This window comes from Cheilinus undulatus, linkage group 13 (genome assembly GCF_018320785.1).
Source record: "Cheilinus undulatus linkage group 13, ASM1832078v1, whole genome shotgun sequence".
Taxonomy (NCBI): Eukaryota; Metazoa; Chordata; class Actinopteri; order Labriformes; family Labridae; genus Cheilinus; species Cheilinus undulatus.
The window spans coordinates 30,666,754-30,683,334 of NC_054877.1; the positions used below are offsets into that span (position 1 = coordinate 30,666,754).

Sequence of the window (16,581 nt, forward strand, 5' to 3'; positions counted from 1 at the left end):
CTGAAAGCTGGTAATAAAGGCTGCCAACGAGGAAGCCATTAGCATGACGTAGCTATAGTACAGTGACAGTTTTTATCAGAACTGGACCACATTTCTTTATTGAAACAATAGCAAAGCAGTCTAAAGAATTGTGTCATTCGCTCTCCTTCTGACCTGCTTTGGCATGAGTTTGTGATAATCACCATAGGGGTTTAGTTGTTTTGCATGCCAGAAGTAATGACTGTCACAGGTGAAGCTATTAGCCCTGGTGTAGCTTTACGGCATTTATTGATTAAAAGAGGAGCAAAAAATCGAACTGAAGCTTTTCTTGGTGGGGAAGATTTTTTTGGACTTTTCTCTACTGGCCTCAGCATGAGTTTTATCCAACAACAAGCTCCACCATTGATTAGCTATGACAGCACCTCATTGCTGAGCTTTTGTTAGTTACCAGAGTGGCACATGGCTACTACCTCTTTTGTCTTGTCACTCTCATTAGCCCATGGTGAATGTGACACCAAACATCCATCCAATCACCTTGTGAGAATTTTTTGAAAATTCCTGTCCTTCCAAAATGCTTTGTCTTGGAGATTTCCCAGTCTACCTGGCGTGCCTGGTCAACCAATGTGATCGATGTGCCAGAACAGAATTCTGCAACTTGTGCCATCATTGCCACAACATCTAACCTTGCAAAGCTGATGGATTGGCCATGCCATTAGACTTGCATCCATCCATCTTGCATCGCCTTAACCACCACCAACATTTTTTTTTCATGTTTGGAGAATAATCGGACTGATCAAAGTCAAAAAAGGAGAATGAAGCAGTAGCTGTGAGTGTGGTTTAGTTGTAGGTGTACTGTAAGCTCGTAAATCATGGCAAGAAGATTAGATAAGATCAGAACTGGATGACAATTCTTAATCAAAACAAGAGTAAAAAAAACGCACTGAAAGCTTTTTTTTGGTGAAAAGATGATTTTGCTCTTATCCTGAACAGCTTCCCCTGGGTGTGGCACCCCTGTTTTACATATCATTAGCCTCATAGCACAATTTCCCAAGCTGCTGATTCATGGTGCTTCACTGACTATATCCTCAGCCAATCAGAGTGCTTGTTACAGTCCATAGCCACTGTATGCCTAAGTCATCTAATGACTAGAATGGCCGTCTGAGGCGGCAGACCCACGCCTAAGCAGCGCCACCGAGGAACACACGCTCCCATTGATTACTATGGTGTTCAAAATTTCAAAGTCCGAGAAAAAAACGAACGGGTATGCGGATCATCACCAAAATCTAATCGATTATTCCCTGTCACCATCCCAGTATTCCCTGAAAGTTTGGTGAAGATCCGACTTTCCGTTCTCGAGTTATCTTGTACACATACAAACAAAGAAACAAACAAAGATAAGGAACCCTTTACATAACCCCCTTGCCGATTTAATCTACATGGGTATATACTACCTCTGCCAAGGAGGTTATGTGATTGGCAGGGTTTGTTAGTTAGTTTGTTATTTTTTTAGCAACATAACTCAAAAACTTATAGACGGATTTTGATGAAATTTTTTAGGAAATGTCAGAAATGGCATAAGGAAGAACTGATTAGATTTTGGGAGTGATCCGGATCACCGTCTGGATCCAGGAATTTTTTAAAGGATTCTTTACTACTGGGAGATAGGGCTAATGGCGGAGGTCTGCGCTCTCTGAGTGCTTTTCTAGTTATCTATTATGTCACTTGTATTAATTATGTAGTCCTTGCAATTGCTTTTCTTTTTTAACAAACATGTTCATAAATCTGGTAGAACTTATTGTTACATTATAAATAGAAAAAATGTGTTTGCCAAAATATGCAATTTTTCTTTTTTTATTTCTGAAAAGCTTAAACATGATTTAAAATCCCCATATTCTTTGTGTAGTGGAAGCTCAGATACTGAGGGAACTGAGGGTCCATATTGCTACTTTTTAACAGCTTTTCTCCTCCATTGAGTCATATTCCTGTGGCTGGTTTGATTGAAAAGACATAAACAGAAACTGAGAGCTAAAATACCATTTCTGTTGCAAACTCTATACTAATCATCACACAGGACAGGTGATTTCAACTTCATATCTCTCTGGAACACACCCCACATGGATCCCAGTGCAACTTCTATTCTGGATTTTATGGTAGTTATTGTTATGAGAAAAAGGAGTGAATAAAATGTATGTCCACTTAGGGCTTCCGTACATTAGAACTTACATTTAACTAATACTGTTAAGTAGTTTTGAAGTGTCTTAGTATTTGTAGGACACTGGTGTTCACCTAAAATACATTGAATCCTAAGAATTTTAAATATTTTGGATATAATCATGTAGATTATGAAATAAGCACTTTCAGATTTGATATTTATGTGTATATTCCAAAGAAGTAATGAAGAGTCTAGGCTACAAAGGTTTTATGTGTGTTTCCCTCTGTGATGAAGACCATCAGGAGAACGGTTTGATTTACAGGCAGGTACAGTCATGTTTTGTAAACTAGGGCTCGTCTTGGGTGGCACAACATCACAGGACACTCTGATAGAAATCCACTGTATAGAACACAGAGCCTATGAAGTTCAGTCATGCAGGATATTGATTCAAGTTCTATACATTACAGTTCTATCTAACAGGTCCCAAACAGTAACAATTAGTACAGTTACAGCCCTCAGTCTGTAGGGGGCTGAGACACAGCAACGAGAGCAGCTGAACTCATCCTGACCAGGAAGAAGAGGCTTTTAATGGCACAGTATAAGTCCTTGATCCGTCAGAGTCCATGATGGAGTCATTGACTGTCGTGATTTGCTACTGTACAACCAGCTGTGTTGGTTATTAAATCCATGTAATGTGTGTGTGAATTTTTTATGCTAACGTCACAGAGAAGGCGATGGTGGTGGAAGATCTGGAGCTCATGTCCGTCGAGGCTCCAGCCTGTAGGAGAGCTGAGTCAGCGCCCTCTGGTTGTCGATCACGCAGAGCTTTCTAACATAACCCCGAACCTCTGCCTGGTTCTTGTTGGGCTGGCATATGTCCGGATCTGATTCAGAGAAAAAAGACAAGGTGATTGCACACGTGTGGCCAGCAACATGACTGATGATGTGATGATGTTTAGTGAGTGGACTTACTGAATGCTTGGCTTCTACAGTGCCTCACTTGCCGAATTGTGTTTGCAATAATACGCTGAAAAGGTAAGAAGAAGGACTCTGCATCAGACTTGTAACTCATCCTTAAGATAAATTATTATCCTTTCAATTTGAACAGAAACTCACCATTTTCTCAAAATTGACCATATTGTCAATCAGGGTCTTGTTGCCTTCATGTGTAAACGTCATATCTGTGGAGGACAAAATTTGAGCAATACAAAGTTAAAATACATCATAATTTCAACACTAGTAGTTCTTGTTTTTTTTGTGAAATACTTTTGTTTCTGTGTAAGTAAAATAATGTAAGTATAAAATAAATCTAGGATGTTTGGAAAAGCTGAGTTAAAATTCCTCCGAACAGCAGTTGGGAAATCCTTAAAAAATGAAATTCTCATAGGGGACTAATAACTTCATCCTGATCTGCACTTGCATCATGAGATCAGAATACAACACATGCAGTGTTTTGATTACAAAACGCAGGGTCTCACAGAGTTGCCATGACTGAAAACTTTCCTGATTAGCTTATGTTGAGTCATTTTTGTCAGATAAAGCCCTCTCACACTTTGTTATTGTTTATATTGATTAGTGGGAGGAACAGTCATATCAATTATATGTCATATCTACATTGCACAACCGCAAATTACCATCCTGAAGGCCGCTTCTTCCATTTAGCCACAGCCAAGAAAGTGTACTATGTCTGAGTGCAGAGCAGAACACTCATACTAGTTAAACAAACTGGAGACTGAGGGTCAAACATGTTTGGGAACAGTACAGGTTGTGAGTATGCCCTTAGATATCTTAACATAATGTGGTGGTTTTGGGTTTTGGGTTTTATTTTGGTTTTATTTTGGTGACTACTTCCTGTTCCGGTGCTTATGTTACTTTGGGTAACTTCACTGTGCTCTCTCCGAGGCTCTTGCTGCACACGGTGCTGAGGTGGATTGGACGCACCTGACGCTCATTGGCAATCAGCAGGACTACAAGACGGCCATCCACTGTCACCTCAGTGCCAGAATATCCCAGCCTCTGCAGCGGTATCCAGCCGACTCTTACTAAGTGTTCTCTCGAGTAACTTTTGATTAACTGTGCCTTTTTTTGTGAAGCTCGACTAATTCCTGTGTTCTCCTTTTTTCCAGTGCCTCACTCCCTGCCACAATCCAGCCCTACCACGAGCACTCTCACTCCATTACCCTGGCACTTACCTGGACTCCTGGATTCCCCCCTCCCCTTTGCAGTATTCCAATCCTGTGTGTGTAAATAAACCTTTAAAACTTCATCCTGCCTGGTCTGCCTTAAGGGTCCTAAAATCCACATCCACCACACATAAACTTTATTCTTGTTTCTTAAAGGGATACTTCAACATTTTGGCAAATTCACCCACTGCCATAATTCCTATAGTCTCCTATGGGGGGGGGGGGGGATATACCAGCTGCACAGCTAACGCTATGGAAGCAGACGGAATTTTTTGCTTTTCCTCATCAAACTCATCAAATACACAATCCAACAACTCCAAAACGCTCTCGTGGACAAGTTGTGAACTGCACATTCACCACGCTGTTTCTAAGTTGCCAATAGTTCCCACAGTAATACACTGTGTTTTGTGGCAGGAGAGCCAATGGGTTTCAAGACCGCCTGGAGTACAATGTTGTGAGACAGTGTTGAAGTAATTGTGAAAAAGACACGTGTCGTACCTTTAAGAAGGAGGGGCATGAAGGGGATGATTGGGGGTTCCAGTTTGGTGACAGTGAGACGGTAAGATCTGTGGTTTCTTGAGGGGTCCTGTTACCAAACATAAACAATTAAAATTCCTCAAACATTTGGAACTCAAGCAAACAAAAACATTTCTACATTGTGTTAATATGCATATTTTTTCTCATCCAAGGTTCTAAATACCTATCCATATTCATTCTTTACATCTCTACATGTAATTTTCTTCCATCTGTCTGCTGCCACCCCCATTACAGACTTTCATACAACTTACCATCATACTTTCAAACTCAGCATAAAACTTCTTAAACTTGGTAGGGAGTTTCTGTGAGGAAAGCAAAAGTTTTTGATCAACTTTAGGAGACTGTAAATCTGGATGTGTATTAGACAGTTATAGAAGAAAGTTTACCTCCCACGTCTGGCTCAGCCTGCTCACAGCAGGGTTACTCATCCCCATGATAATGGCAAAGAAGGAATTCAGGTTCTTGAATTCCCGACAGCTACAAATACAGGAGAGAAGACATGCAGTGAATGCAGTGAAAGCAGCTTTCAAAACAAGCCTTCATATTAGACGAATAACACCCTGCTCACTGTGCAGCTATCTTGATGAACTTCTTCAGTAGCTGGACTCTCTTGCTGAGCTGTCCACACAGGCAAACTTCTGTGACCACCCACAGCTGGACCTGGTTAAACCTCCGCAGAAACAAGTCCAGGTTGGCCGTGGTCCTCCTAAAATTCTGCCGGCCAAACGTGTGGTAGAGCAGCTCATGCTGGGGGGAGACAGGAGGAGACGTTAGAGATGTGGTTTAGGTTCAGAACTTTTAAAGGGTTTTCTTTTGAATAGTGATGCAACACCTTTATTTTAAACTAAATGTATGTGTTTACAATGGAGCATTCTTCTATCATTAGCCTGATGTGGGTCTTAATTCGTGTCAGTGTTGGTGCGATACCTCATGCACACAGCTAAAAAGCTCCCAGTCAAACATGGTCATTTGGTAAGCGAGGTCCTTAGAGCTCATCAGCTCAAAAGTTGACATGGAGCCTGCAGTGGGGCCTTCCTGGTCTGGGAGAGGAGACTTGAGGCACACAGAAGTAAACAAACAGATAAGTTCATAAGTACGGTACACAAAACACAATATTTTCTTCTTACAAAAAAAAAATCACATGACAAACACCCTGTTAAGACCTGGAAATAACAGTTTCAGTGATCTGACCACAAGAGGACATTAACTGAGCAAGGGTATTCAAACTTTGAATGAATCGTGTGTCTCTGGTGAGCAGAGGTGGAAAGAGCACACAAATATAGTATTAAGTAAAATCAAAGATACTTTACTTTAATAAGTAGCAGTAAAAGTACTGGTCCATAAATGAGGGGAGCACCAATGTCAGCAGCTGATGTGTATCTGTTTTGTCACACCAATGTAATGCTGGTATTGCTGGTATTATTATACCTAACAGCTGCTGAGGAGAGGTTTGTTACAAAGCGGAGGAAGTCCCCTGATGTTTATCATGGTGAGACATGAAAAATGTTAGCAGCGTGGGAGTCAGACACAATCTCTGCGACAGATCAGCATCATGCTGTTTGTAGGGCATATTGCAGTGAAATTTTAAAAGAAGGGACAACTATGAACAATTTAAAAACATCAAATCTAGCTCATAGCTCATTTGAAAAAACAGCTAAATTCTTATTTTAAACATTGATATCTGCATTTGTTTTCGTGATCAGTGCATTTCCTGTTTTAAATAAACACAAGTAATTTTAATCTCTTACTATATTGTTGAGCTGGTCTCTGGGACAGGCAAATAACCGGCCATTGATGCTCAGAGTAGAAAACACAGACACATCGTTGGGCTTCAGGATTTGTTTTTCTGCAATGCAAATATTCACAGTCAAGTCTTTAAAATCCTTAATCCTGCTCTTTGCAGACACTGCAAAGTCCTTTTGAGTCTCTACTCATTGTATGTCCATTGCAAGAAGTAACTAGAAATAATGATCATCTCTATAGGTGATGTTTCTTTTCAGATCTCTCTTGTTCTGTTTGCTTACCATTTGAAGAGCTGAGGTGAACCAAAAGGAGCTCATCAGTGGTGCCGAGTTTGTCAGCGACAGCACTAAGGACTTCTTTTCCTGTCGCTGCCACTGTGATCCGGATTGTCGAGTAAGTCTGGTCACTGCAGTACACCTTCAGTAATACTGGGCGCACATAAACACAGAGATTATCAACACTTTAGGCGTGACTGTAGAACTTCTTAACTTGCCAGGGGTTGCTTTATTTAAAGAATTACCTCAGAGGGCATCACATTATGTTAAAACTGGCAAACAGTTGTTAAAATATCTTGCTCCTCGGGGCACACCATTAGAAAAACAAAAATACATTTTCACAAGCATGCAATGACTTACTGTCATCTTGATTCCTAATTGGCTGCTTCTTCTGCAGTCTTTCCTCTCCATTGCTAAACTGTCTTATGAGGGTTTTCTGTTGAATTACACAACATGATGTGCAATCAGGTTTGACATCACTGTAATGCAGCCACCATTAGAAGCACATTGTAAGATTTTGTTTCAACCTGAATTTCAGACGTACCTTTTTGGTGGCTTTGGCTTCTTCTGAGCTACAAACAAACAGAAAGAATAAAAATTATGTTAAGAAATAGAAAAACACAGAAATATAAGTATGATATGCAGGCCCTGGTGATCATACTGTAATTTGACGACTTTCTCAAGGTCAGGGACCAGGTCTTTCAAAGCTCTCAACATCCGAGAATCATTTGATACACTCCCGTACAACTCCTGCAGAGACAAAAGGAAAGAGCAGACTCATACTATGCCTATAATCTATTTGCTCTGTCATTTACTGATATAAGGTGTATGATTTTGTTCACCTCGAGGAAGGAGATTGTAGCAGGCTCCTCCTGTAGCAGGTACGAGTTAGTGTTGGCCCAGCGCAGGGCAAGAATGAGGACCCTTCTCTTATTGTTGATTGCGTACTCCAACCTCTCCTGTTCAGAGCCAGGTGGAGATGCAGCATGGTAGGTGAACACAAGGTTAAAGATAAAGACATAGAGAGTGATATCTTGATATATATCCAGTGAAATCAAGTTACACATGTAACTTGGCTTCAATGACTTCTAGATGACCACCAGAGGAAGCGCTTAACTCTAGATCATCAATACGATACATAATGAGTGTGACCTGGGTATGGATTGTTTCCTGGGAATGTCAAAACTTGGCCTGAGAGCAAGCCATGAGTGTCGGACTGCCACAGCACTCATGGCATAGTCAACAAGTTGTGAAAAGATAAAACTGTATTCTTCAAATTGAGGGGAATTACCTAGTTTTTCTGTGCAACAACTTGGAGTTTGTCTGCTTTATTTTGCATGTAAAAAGGTAACACTTTTAGAAATGTCTTAAGCCTTCTTAAGTCCAATATAGGGATGAGCCTTTGCTGGATCTCAACTGCAGTCAGAGCATTTTAAAACTTGTTGTCCGAAATTAAAGATTACAAAGAAATTAAAGACCGTTGGGTTGTGAGTGTCGCTACAACCCAAGGTCTTCAGAACAGCTTAACAAAAAGCAGGTTTCCTCTTGAAGAAGCATCCAACTAACCTGGCACACCATATAGACTGTTTTACATGTAGTGTATATCGCATGGGATACATTTCACATCCATCTGAGCTACAGTTCATAGTCTGTGTTTAGGAGGTGCAGAAAAAATTCTTGGAGAATAATTGGACAACATTTTTTCTGTCACATTCATTATATTCAATTAAAACAACAAGACACATAATGTAGTAGGTACACCACAGCCCTGGTGAGTAACGGGAGCTGGACAGGCTGCGGCTATAGCTTATCAGATGGTAAAAAAGCTCTTGTTGAAGTCAATCAGGAGAAAAGCAAAAACATCTTTCCACCAAGAAAAGCTTTCAGTGCAGTGCTTTTCTATTTCTTTTAATAAAGAAATGTCTTCATGTTCTGATAAAAATACCACTATAGTTACATCTGAGCTTAACAGGCAGAAGCAATTGTTTACCTGCTTGCAGTGCAACTAAACTATGCCTGTAGCTACTGCCTCATTTTCCTCATATGGCACAGATTGGTCTGTTCAGTCTTAGACTGGGAACAAACACTTCAGATGGATCTGCCCGATGGCAGACATGGAATCCAGCCAATCTATCGTCTTTGCAAGGTTAACGTCCAGCAGCCAGCCGTGAGGCTTCATGGTGTGAAATAAAAAGGTCCTTGATTAGCCACCAGGACAAACTGGTAGACAAGGACAACTGGAGTCATAACTCTAGGGAGGTTGACACCTTTGCCTGTCATTCTCATTCTGTTGATTCCTCATTCCAAGGCACACCACACACCTTGGGCAAACAGCTCCCTGGAACAGCCAGGAGATTACAGAGACCCTAAAGCATCTAATAGTAGGAACTGTGCCAGCTATACCTGGTTATGGGGGTATGCATTACCAACCAGGCCATGATCTTTGCAAGGCTCCCTTGGAGGATTGTGGTGCTGCAATGGGTGTTTTTTAAATTTTATGCAGTCCTGCATATGTAAGTAAAGGTAGTGATGTAAAGTTATGCCAGCTTCAGTAAAGTACATTTTTATCTGCAGAATAACTTCCTCGAAATTATATGACTATTATTAATTCTGAACCTGAAGCAATAAACCAAAGCAACATGTGAGTAATATTTCAACCCATGCAATGCAACACTTATTCCCTATCATTGTGTCCTAGTTTCCCAAATAAGGATGTAGGGAGGATGTCACAGTAAAGCACACGTGAGCAGATAAATACAATCATCTGAATAAACAAGACATGGGGAGAAAACCTCCTTGACTGTTACTGAGGTGTGAAGGGTGGTTTGTATTTAGTTCATTAGTGCTGGATGGTCAACTGCTGTATCAGCTCTTCCAACACCCCAACTGGTAAATTAAAGAATCCAAGCTGCTGTCAGTACCCCTGTGATAATATGCACCTAACAATGCACACTCAGGCTGAGTCCGTCAAATAACACACTGGCTATAGTTCCACATTTATAAGTCAGATAACCTTACAAGCGGGCGCAGCCTGCAAAGGGCTTTTTAGAACCAGAAAAGGATATTGTGCCATTAGGAGAGGGCACAGCTGGCTGTTTGGCATGAAGACACAGTGCATGAGGGCAAAATCATCCACTGCTGGGTCTGTCAGGCGAGAGGGAAAAAGACAGCATGAGAGAGAGAGAAAATCATTTGGGTTAAAAGGTAATGAAATGGCCATTCCTAATTAAAAGTATTTCTCTTTCCTATCTGTCCATACATCCTCCTTTCAGTAATTCTCTGGAAATGTTTTGCCTTTTAGATTACCTGGTTCACTGTGATGTATGTCCATCCTCATGGTCTCCAGGAAGTGCTCGAGAATCTTCTCTGGTGTTCCTGAAATAACATTGTACCTGCAAAATTTTCATAGAAAGCACAGCCAGTTTTATGAGGCAGCCGAGTGAGATTTACAGCATATTCTAGTGTTCACTTGTAAGTGTGTATGCTCGACTCTTAACACGTACTTGATGCTTCCCAGGGTGGAGGCACGAGGACTCTTTTCTAACACAAGCACGGGTTGTTCATGCTCTTTCAAGCGCACTGTGTTGGCTTCCACATCCTATAAAAAAAACAAGATGCATGTGTAAAGGAAGTTACATCATCCTGTCTGATACAAAATACTCTGATTTTAACTGTAATGCAGCCTCTCTGCCAGAGGAGGGAGATAAACATCATGGAAAGGTGCATTCACTTGGCATATATTGCATCAGCAAGCCAAATTGATTTAGGTGTTTTAACTGAAATGCATCTATCTCTAGACTTGGCGGAGACTTTGCCTTACCAATAATAGTATTTATTCCAGTGTGGTCCTAGCCAGTGATATAATGCTACTTCTCTTTTTTTCCGATCACAGCATTAATGACCCTCTCCTTCTGCCCACCCTGAGTATCCTGTTGAAGTCCTCCTTATCGACGCGCAGGAAGTGACAGTTGTCCTCCCTCAGGACAATGGAGGCAGCACGAGGTGAGTCTGTAACCAGGGCCAACTTCCCAAAGTCATCCCCCTCATGGAGTGTGCACACCACACCCTAAGACAAGCACATGGATTCACACATAAATAAACACCTTACAAGACATAAACAAGCTTAGACACAAGCACTGATTATTAGTCACATTAAGCCCTGAAGAGATATCAGAAAAAGAAGAAGTGTCAGGATTGGGATGAGTCATTTGTAGTTGTGTTTGCAGTACATGTGTGCATGTGTACATAATGGATTGATGTATGTACACATGAGCATGTGGAGTATCTCTGCCTGAACAGTGGTTGTAAATCAGTGCATAGTGTGAAATTGTGCATGCATTCAATCCCCTAAGCCCTTTAATCATAGTGATGAGTCAGAGTGAGCTGAGCAGAGTTTGCCAACTCCTCTGCTGGTGTTTCCCAGCCCCACAGGGATCTAACTGTTGTTCTTGTCAGACAGACATGAATAGCTGCGCATTTCAGTCCATCACACGCAGATAAACAGTCATCAGTCAGAGAAAAAAACAAATAAACATGCAGTTGGGTGAAAGCACCCAAGAAAACACACCTTGCCATAAATAACCACATTGACAGAACCCTTCTGGATGATATACCAGGATGTTCCCTCCTCTCCTTGGTTAAACACTGGAAGATAAAAAGGAAAAACACATATATATGATGAGAATGTTTATTACTTAAAACAACACTGAAAAAAATGCCAAAGATCTTTTTTCCAGAAAAGACAAGATAATAATACACTTATGATCGATCTTTGATGATGATAAGTAGGACGAAATGTGTGTTTTGCTGGATGTTAAAAATCCATGACATTGTCTCCTGTGTGTCTAATTTGTCAAAATACAAGCAGGAGAGAGGAGAGATGAATGCTGCCAGGCATTACCTGTGTGAGTTAGTGAAGCGTGGCAACAGAAAGCATGGGCTGAAGCAATAATGAGCGCTGACAAGTTACATAAAGCGGTATACTATGAAAAGAGCTAAATCTGTAGCTCTTCTGTGCACAAATTAATGCCTGTGGTGTTAATAATAGCGGATCGTACCTTGCTGAGAAAGCACTGCATTTAAACCATCAGTATTTACATAAGAATGGTGGGCTTTTAGTGTTAATATTGCAAAATTTTTTCCCTACTAATCTTTTATTATTACATTAATTTTACAATTTGACAGATTGTATTGGTTTGAAGAGAGAAAATGTTTTGGAAAAAGCAGTGACTGAAATGTGATGAATTTTGAATCAGCGTGCTTAAAGTGGAATTAAATGTTTTGACTTTCTGATATGAGGATAAAGCTATAAAAGATTTTTTTTTTTTTTTAAAGAGAAAAAGAAAAAAAAGACTAAAATTAGTCAGCATTTTTGTCAGTAGTCACATAATGGCGAAGTCTAAAATAACTGCCAAAATAACACTGGCTACTTCTGTGCTGTTTGCTGCAATCCAAAACTGTGAGTTTCTCGCTTTTATGATTAATCAACAGTAAGTCTCTCTGATATCAGCAGAGAACTGGCCACTATGCATGCAGCGTCTGCGTGACACCTTCATGTGAAACCATCAGGCTACAGATGACCCTTCTTCTGTCACATCAGAAGAGATTGGTGATACATACACCTGCATTACACAGGCAGATGCTCAGTTACACTTAGCTGATCTTAAGTGAGTTTTTCCTCTTTTAAAAGCTGCACCTCATCTGGGTTGTTGTCAATTATTGATGGGGTTTTAATGACACAGTAACAAGCGACAAGTTGTAAAGTTTATGAAGAAATATGTCACTTAAAATCAAAATGTATATTATAGAAAGAAAAAATACCACATTTGTTTTTCCAATATTGTTCAGATATTAAATAGCCTGTTGAATTCAGTAAAAATGGATTCAAGCCATTATCAGTGCTGCACTACACATAAAGAGAGCGTAAACTGCCTCATTTATCTACATTAAAGTTTGGTTGTAGATGAGAGCTTAACATGGAAAATACAACAGGAAAATGGCTCAACATTATGAAACTCAACACAACTTTAAGGACACAGAGGGAGTTTGGATGGAAAAATCTAACCCTCCACTTCATTACACAAAAAAAGCTAAAAAATAGTTCATAACATTCATTACGTTGGTCATTTTGTGGGAAAAAGAAACAAAATTTATAAATGTTTTCTGGGAATGCCAGAAATTACACTCATTCTGGAAACATATGCATAATACACAGAAGTGGTTCTAGTTCTCTGGAGGCTCCAGGCAAAGAGTCTTAGTTTTGCTTCAGTCAGTCACAGTAAGGAAAAATATTTCAGAGCATCTCTTTTCCATTTACAAGTTCTGACCACATAACTACAGGATACAAGCAAATGTAAGCAAACAGTACTTCCACATAATCTTGTTTTTAGCAACAGCACGACTCAGTGTCCACATTCAGAAGTTTAACATCTTGAGACAAGATGTAACTGAAGAAGTAAACAATGCACACAAATATAGAAATATTGGATCTCCTGCTACAAATGAATATTTTTTATTATGTTTCCACACCACATGGTTATCCACTAATTTTTAATGTGGTGTTTCTACACACTATATATTTATCCTGCTATATTTGCTTGGCATGAAGACATAGTGGGGCTTTTGGAGGGGAAATTCAGAAGCAGGCCATGTGCATATACAGAATGATACATTCCACATCATCTTAATTGTTAAAATAAGCTTTGCTATGAAGCTTACCACACATTTAATGTACATTTATTTTGCCTATGTCTTAAAGCCCCTTGGTGCACAAGGCTGCAGGCAATTGCCTACCAATGTTTAATGATTAACCACCTATGATAACACACAAATTATCATGCTGGTCTGGGATATGCCCTACCTATGGGATGGAAAAAACAGTTATGAACATTGGAAATATTAATGATTGTGTGCTTGATAATGATAAATATTGTGTTAAGATGATATTCAGAACACTTGCTTGTCTCAGGATGTCAACCCTGTGATTGATGAGTAATCAATCTAGGGTGTGCCCTGACTCTCAACCAATGACAGCTGAGATCAGCATGAGCCCCAAGCAACCCAAAATGGCACAGGCAGTATGAATAATGGATGAATGGATTGGAAAGAATTACTCATATAACCCCTGCATTTATATATATAAAAAAACTCTTTCTTGTAAAAAAAAAAAAAAAAAAAAGAAAATCTTCAAATAGCAATGCATGCCAAATGGCACAGGAGTAAAACATGTCACAATGTGTGCCAAAATTTATTCTCTCCTAAGAGGAGGGTGCAGCTCAAATGTCAACACACAGACATGATGGACACCTTTTCAGATTCATTGCGAATTACACTTCCTCCGAATGCAAAAACATTCAGCACATATTAATGTTCAAAAACCTGCTAGCACCACAGAATAGAGACAGCGCTTGTGACTTGGGTAAACCATTTTAAAAAATCATTAAACTGAGGTAAAGGAGTGTCATTTGAGTACTTAGTAGATAGAACTGATGACAGATAATTCAGCACAATTTTGGAAAATATCAGGTGGACATAATGTGAACAAATAGAATTTAAAATATCATCTTTGAGTCAACAGTTAACTGAGGTTTCTACCATCAGTGGGAGGTCATATGGGTTTTTTGGTTGGATTTTGATTGAGGATGGGAATGGTGTAAGATTCCAAAAAGCAACATTGGAGGACAAAAAAGACAAAGGAAAACTTACACACTGTTCCAGCTTTTGCATGGGACTCAAAGATCACAACGCTCGCCAGTTCTCTCTTCACCTGCAAACCAGAAGACAATGCTCAAATCATTTGGATCCGTTTAATTTTTAGCAGCAAAACAACAGCAGGAGTGTAGGTAAAAGTGCAGGTCCATTTTCTGGATGAGAGTCTGTGTGGCTTTGTATGATCACTGTGTTGAAAGGATAATGGAGGGAAATTGTAATAAGAGATCCTGAACCTTTGTCATCTCCTGGAATATAATGTTAGTGTCTTTTCATTATGTAATATTAAGATTACTTCCAATACAATCTAATCTACATGATTGGATTACACTTGAATCTGATGTGGTCTTGCTAGCACAGGGTCTATTCGTGTAAAACTGTGTGCTATCATGCTGATAAGAGAGATGCTGACAGTGAGTCTCATTTTTCCCTCTGGTCTTAAAAACAAAAAAAAAACACTGCAGTAATTGGCTCTGATGTAATCCCAGCATTTTTGGAAACCTGCACTGTCCCTTTAAGAGCAGAAAGGAGCAGCTGACTCACGGTGTTGGAGAGGTGAGCTAAGGCCTTGATGTGAAGCAGCTCATCATAGATGATCTCGAGGTCGTCCCCTGTCCTCTGACCAGGCCTGCAGACACGCAGAGGTTAGTCACAGTGAATTCGCTGCTAAGATTACACACACACACTTCATTTCCCATAAGTTGCACTGAGATCAGTAATGACACATAATGCTTTAAGTCACTACATAAGACAGACTTTTTATCATTTAACATAAATATTACTCTCAAATATAACTGCATAGCAGAAATGAATCAATCCACACATAAAGTATGTATATCTATCTTATCTTGTGTATTTTGATACTGACGATTTCCTCAGGATCATGCGCAGCAGAGCATCAGGGCCAATCTGAGCAAGGAAGAGGATGGTCTCTGGCAACTCTTCCTCACTCTCCCTCTTCTCCTCCTCACTAGGCAACGGTGTGTCTTCCTCCTCATCATCAAGAAAGCGGTAGAACAGGTATTTGTCCTGAAAGCCCAGCTCCTGGTCCACTGATGAGCAGAAGAGCGGCACATTGAGATACAATTCAAGTTTTCAAATTCACCAAAACAAACAAGAAAAAGCCATCATAATAATCCTGCCTGCACAGACATTTTATTCCCTTAGAACATAATTAAAGAGATTTTCTCTGAAGTGCATGAATTTGAGATGAAGATTTAATCTATATTTAATGTTCCCACTTCAGATCTTTAAATTTGATTTCCAGGCTGGTATTTCAAAACACAATTAAACAGTGATTGATGTTCATTTTCAAAGAGCCAAGCAGAGACATTTTGAGTCTGCAAAGAGCCTAAATTTCGAATGATGATCACTAGATCCTAATTTATACATTAAACCAGTACTTCAAACCGTATTGATGAATGTTACATCAGTAGTATGGTTACTGAAGGGGGCTCTCAATGGCAGCTGCTATTGAAAACACCGTCTCAAACTTCATATCAACCCACTAGCAGATGAAGAGTTGGAAGAAAGACAGGTCTTAAGCCTCCTGACAAGCAGCTACACTGTGCCCACAAGCAGTTATATCAGCCATGCCTCTTACACTGTATAATATACATCCTCATTTAAACCAAAATAGATGAGTTAGAAACCAAATTCACCTCCTGTACAGTGAGTGCACATAAAGATATGAACCATTACAACCAAATTCATTTTCTGAACCAGGCTGTAAATATGTTTAGTTCTGCCGTAAAAAACAGCATTTTAACACCGGTGTTTTTGTGAAGAAATGCAGTGTTTTGTACTTCCACACTGGCTTCACTGCAGTGTTTTGTACTTCCACATTGGCTTCACTTAATTAACCATGGAGGTTGCCGCTTGTTCGAGAAGTGAAAAGGCACAACACCCTCCTGGGTCCCAGAACTATGGATGTGTACCTTGAGAAGTCAATTATAATAAATCCATCCAAGATACAAATATAAATTTGTTTGATGTACAGAGCCAG

At 39.9% G+C, this 16,581-nt stretch overlaps 1 protein-coding gene and 1 long non-coding RNA gene across 3 annotated transcripts in view; one reads left to right on the plus strand and one right to left on the minus strand.

Annotated features, from left to right (window-relative positions):
* Positions 1–1,611: 1,611 nt before the first annotated feature.
* LOC121519779 (rap guanine nucleotide exchange factor 4-like) overlaps positions 1,612–16,581 on the minus strand; it is a 49,794-nt gene continuing 34,824 nt past the window's right edge. For both annotated transcript variants that reach the window (XM_041802679.1, XM_041802678.1), the window contains exons 9-30: positions 15,445–15,628; positions 15,120–15,204; positions 14,574–14,634; positions 11,437–11,513; positions 10,789–10,935; positions 10,373–10,467; positions 10,176–10,261; positions 9,935–10,013; positions 7,712–7,862; positions 7,531–7,619; positions 7,414–7,441; positions 7,230–7,305; positions 6,876–7,022; positions 6,600–6,697; positions 5,779–5,904; positions 5,420–5,598; positions 5,238–5,328; positions 5,103–5,153; positions 4,813–4,900; positions 3,248–3,312; positions 3,104–3,158; positions 1,612–3,015 (exon numbers count right to left, since the gene is read on the minus strand). In XM_041802679.1, the coding sequence (XP_041658613.1) occupies positions 2,888–3,015; positions 3,104–3,158; positions 3,248–3,312; positions 4,813–4,900; positions 5,103–5,153; positions 5,238–5,328; positions 5,420–5,598; positions 5,779–5,904; positions 6,600–6,697; positions 6,876–7,022; positions 7,230–7,305; positions 7,414–7,441; positions 7,531–7,619; positions 7,712–7,862; positions 9,935–10,013; positions 10,176–10,261; positions 10,373–10,467; positions 10,789–10,935; positions 11,437–11,513; positions 14,574–14,634; positions 15,120–15,204; positions 15,445–15,628 (2,186 nt within the window). In that variant the 3' untranslated portion in view covers positions 1,612–2,887. The remainder of the gene's footprint in view (positions 3,016–3,103; positions 3,159–3,247; positions 3,313–4,812; positions 4,901–5,102; positions 5,154–5,237; positions 5,329–5,419; positions 5,599–5,778; positions 5,905–6,599; positions 6,698–6,875; positions 7,023–7,229; positions 7,306–7,413; positions 7,442–7,530; positions 7,620–7,711; positions 7,863–9,934; positions 10,014–10,175; positions 10,262–10,372; positions 10,468–10,788; positions 10,936–11,436; positions 11,514–14,573; positions 14,635–15,119; positions 15,205–15,444; positions 15,629–16,581) is intronic.
* Positions 3,352–4,397, plus strand: LOC121519780. The gene is made up of 2 exons (XR_005992737.1): positions 3,352–4,155; positions 4,258–4,397. It is a non-coding gene; the product is annotated as an uncharacterized LOC121519780 (long non-coding RNA).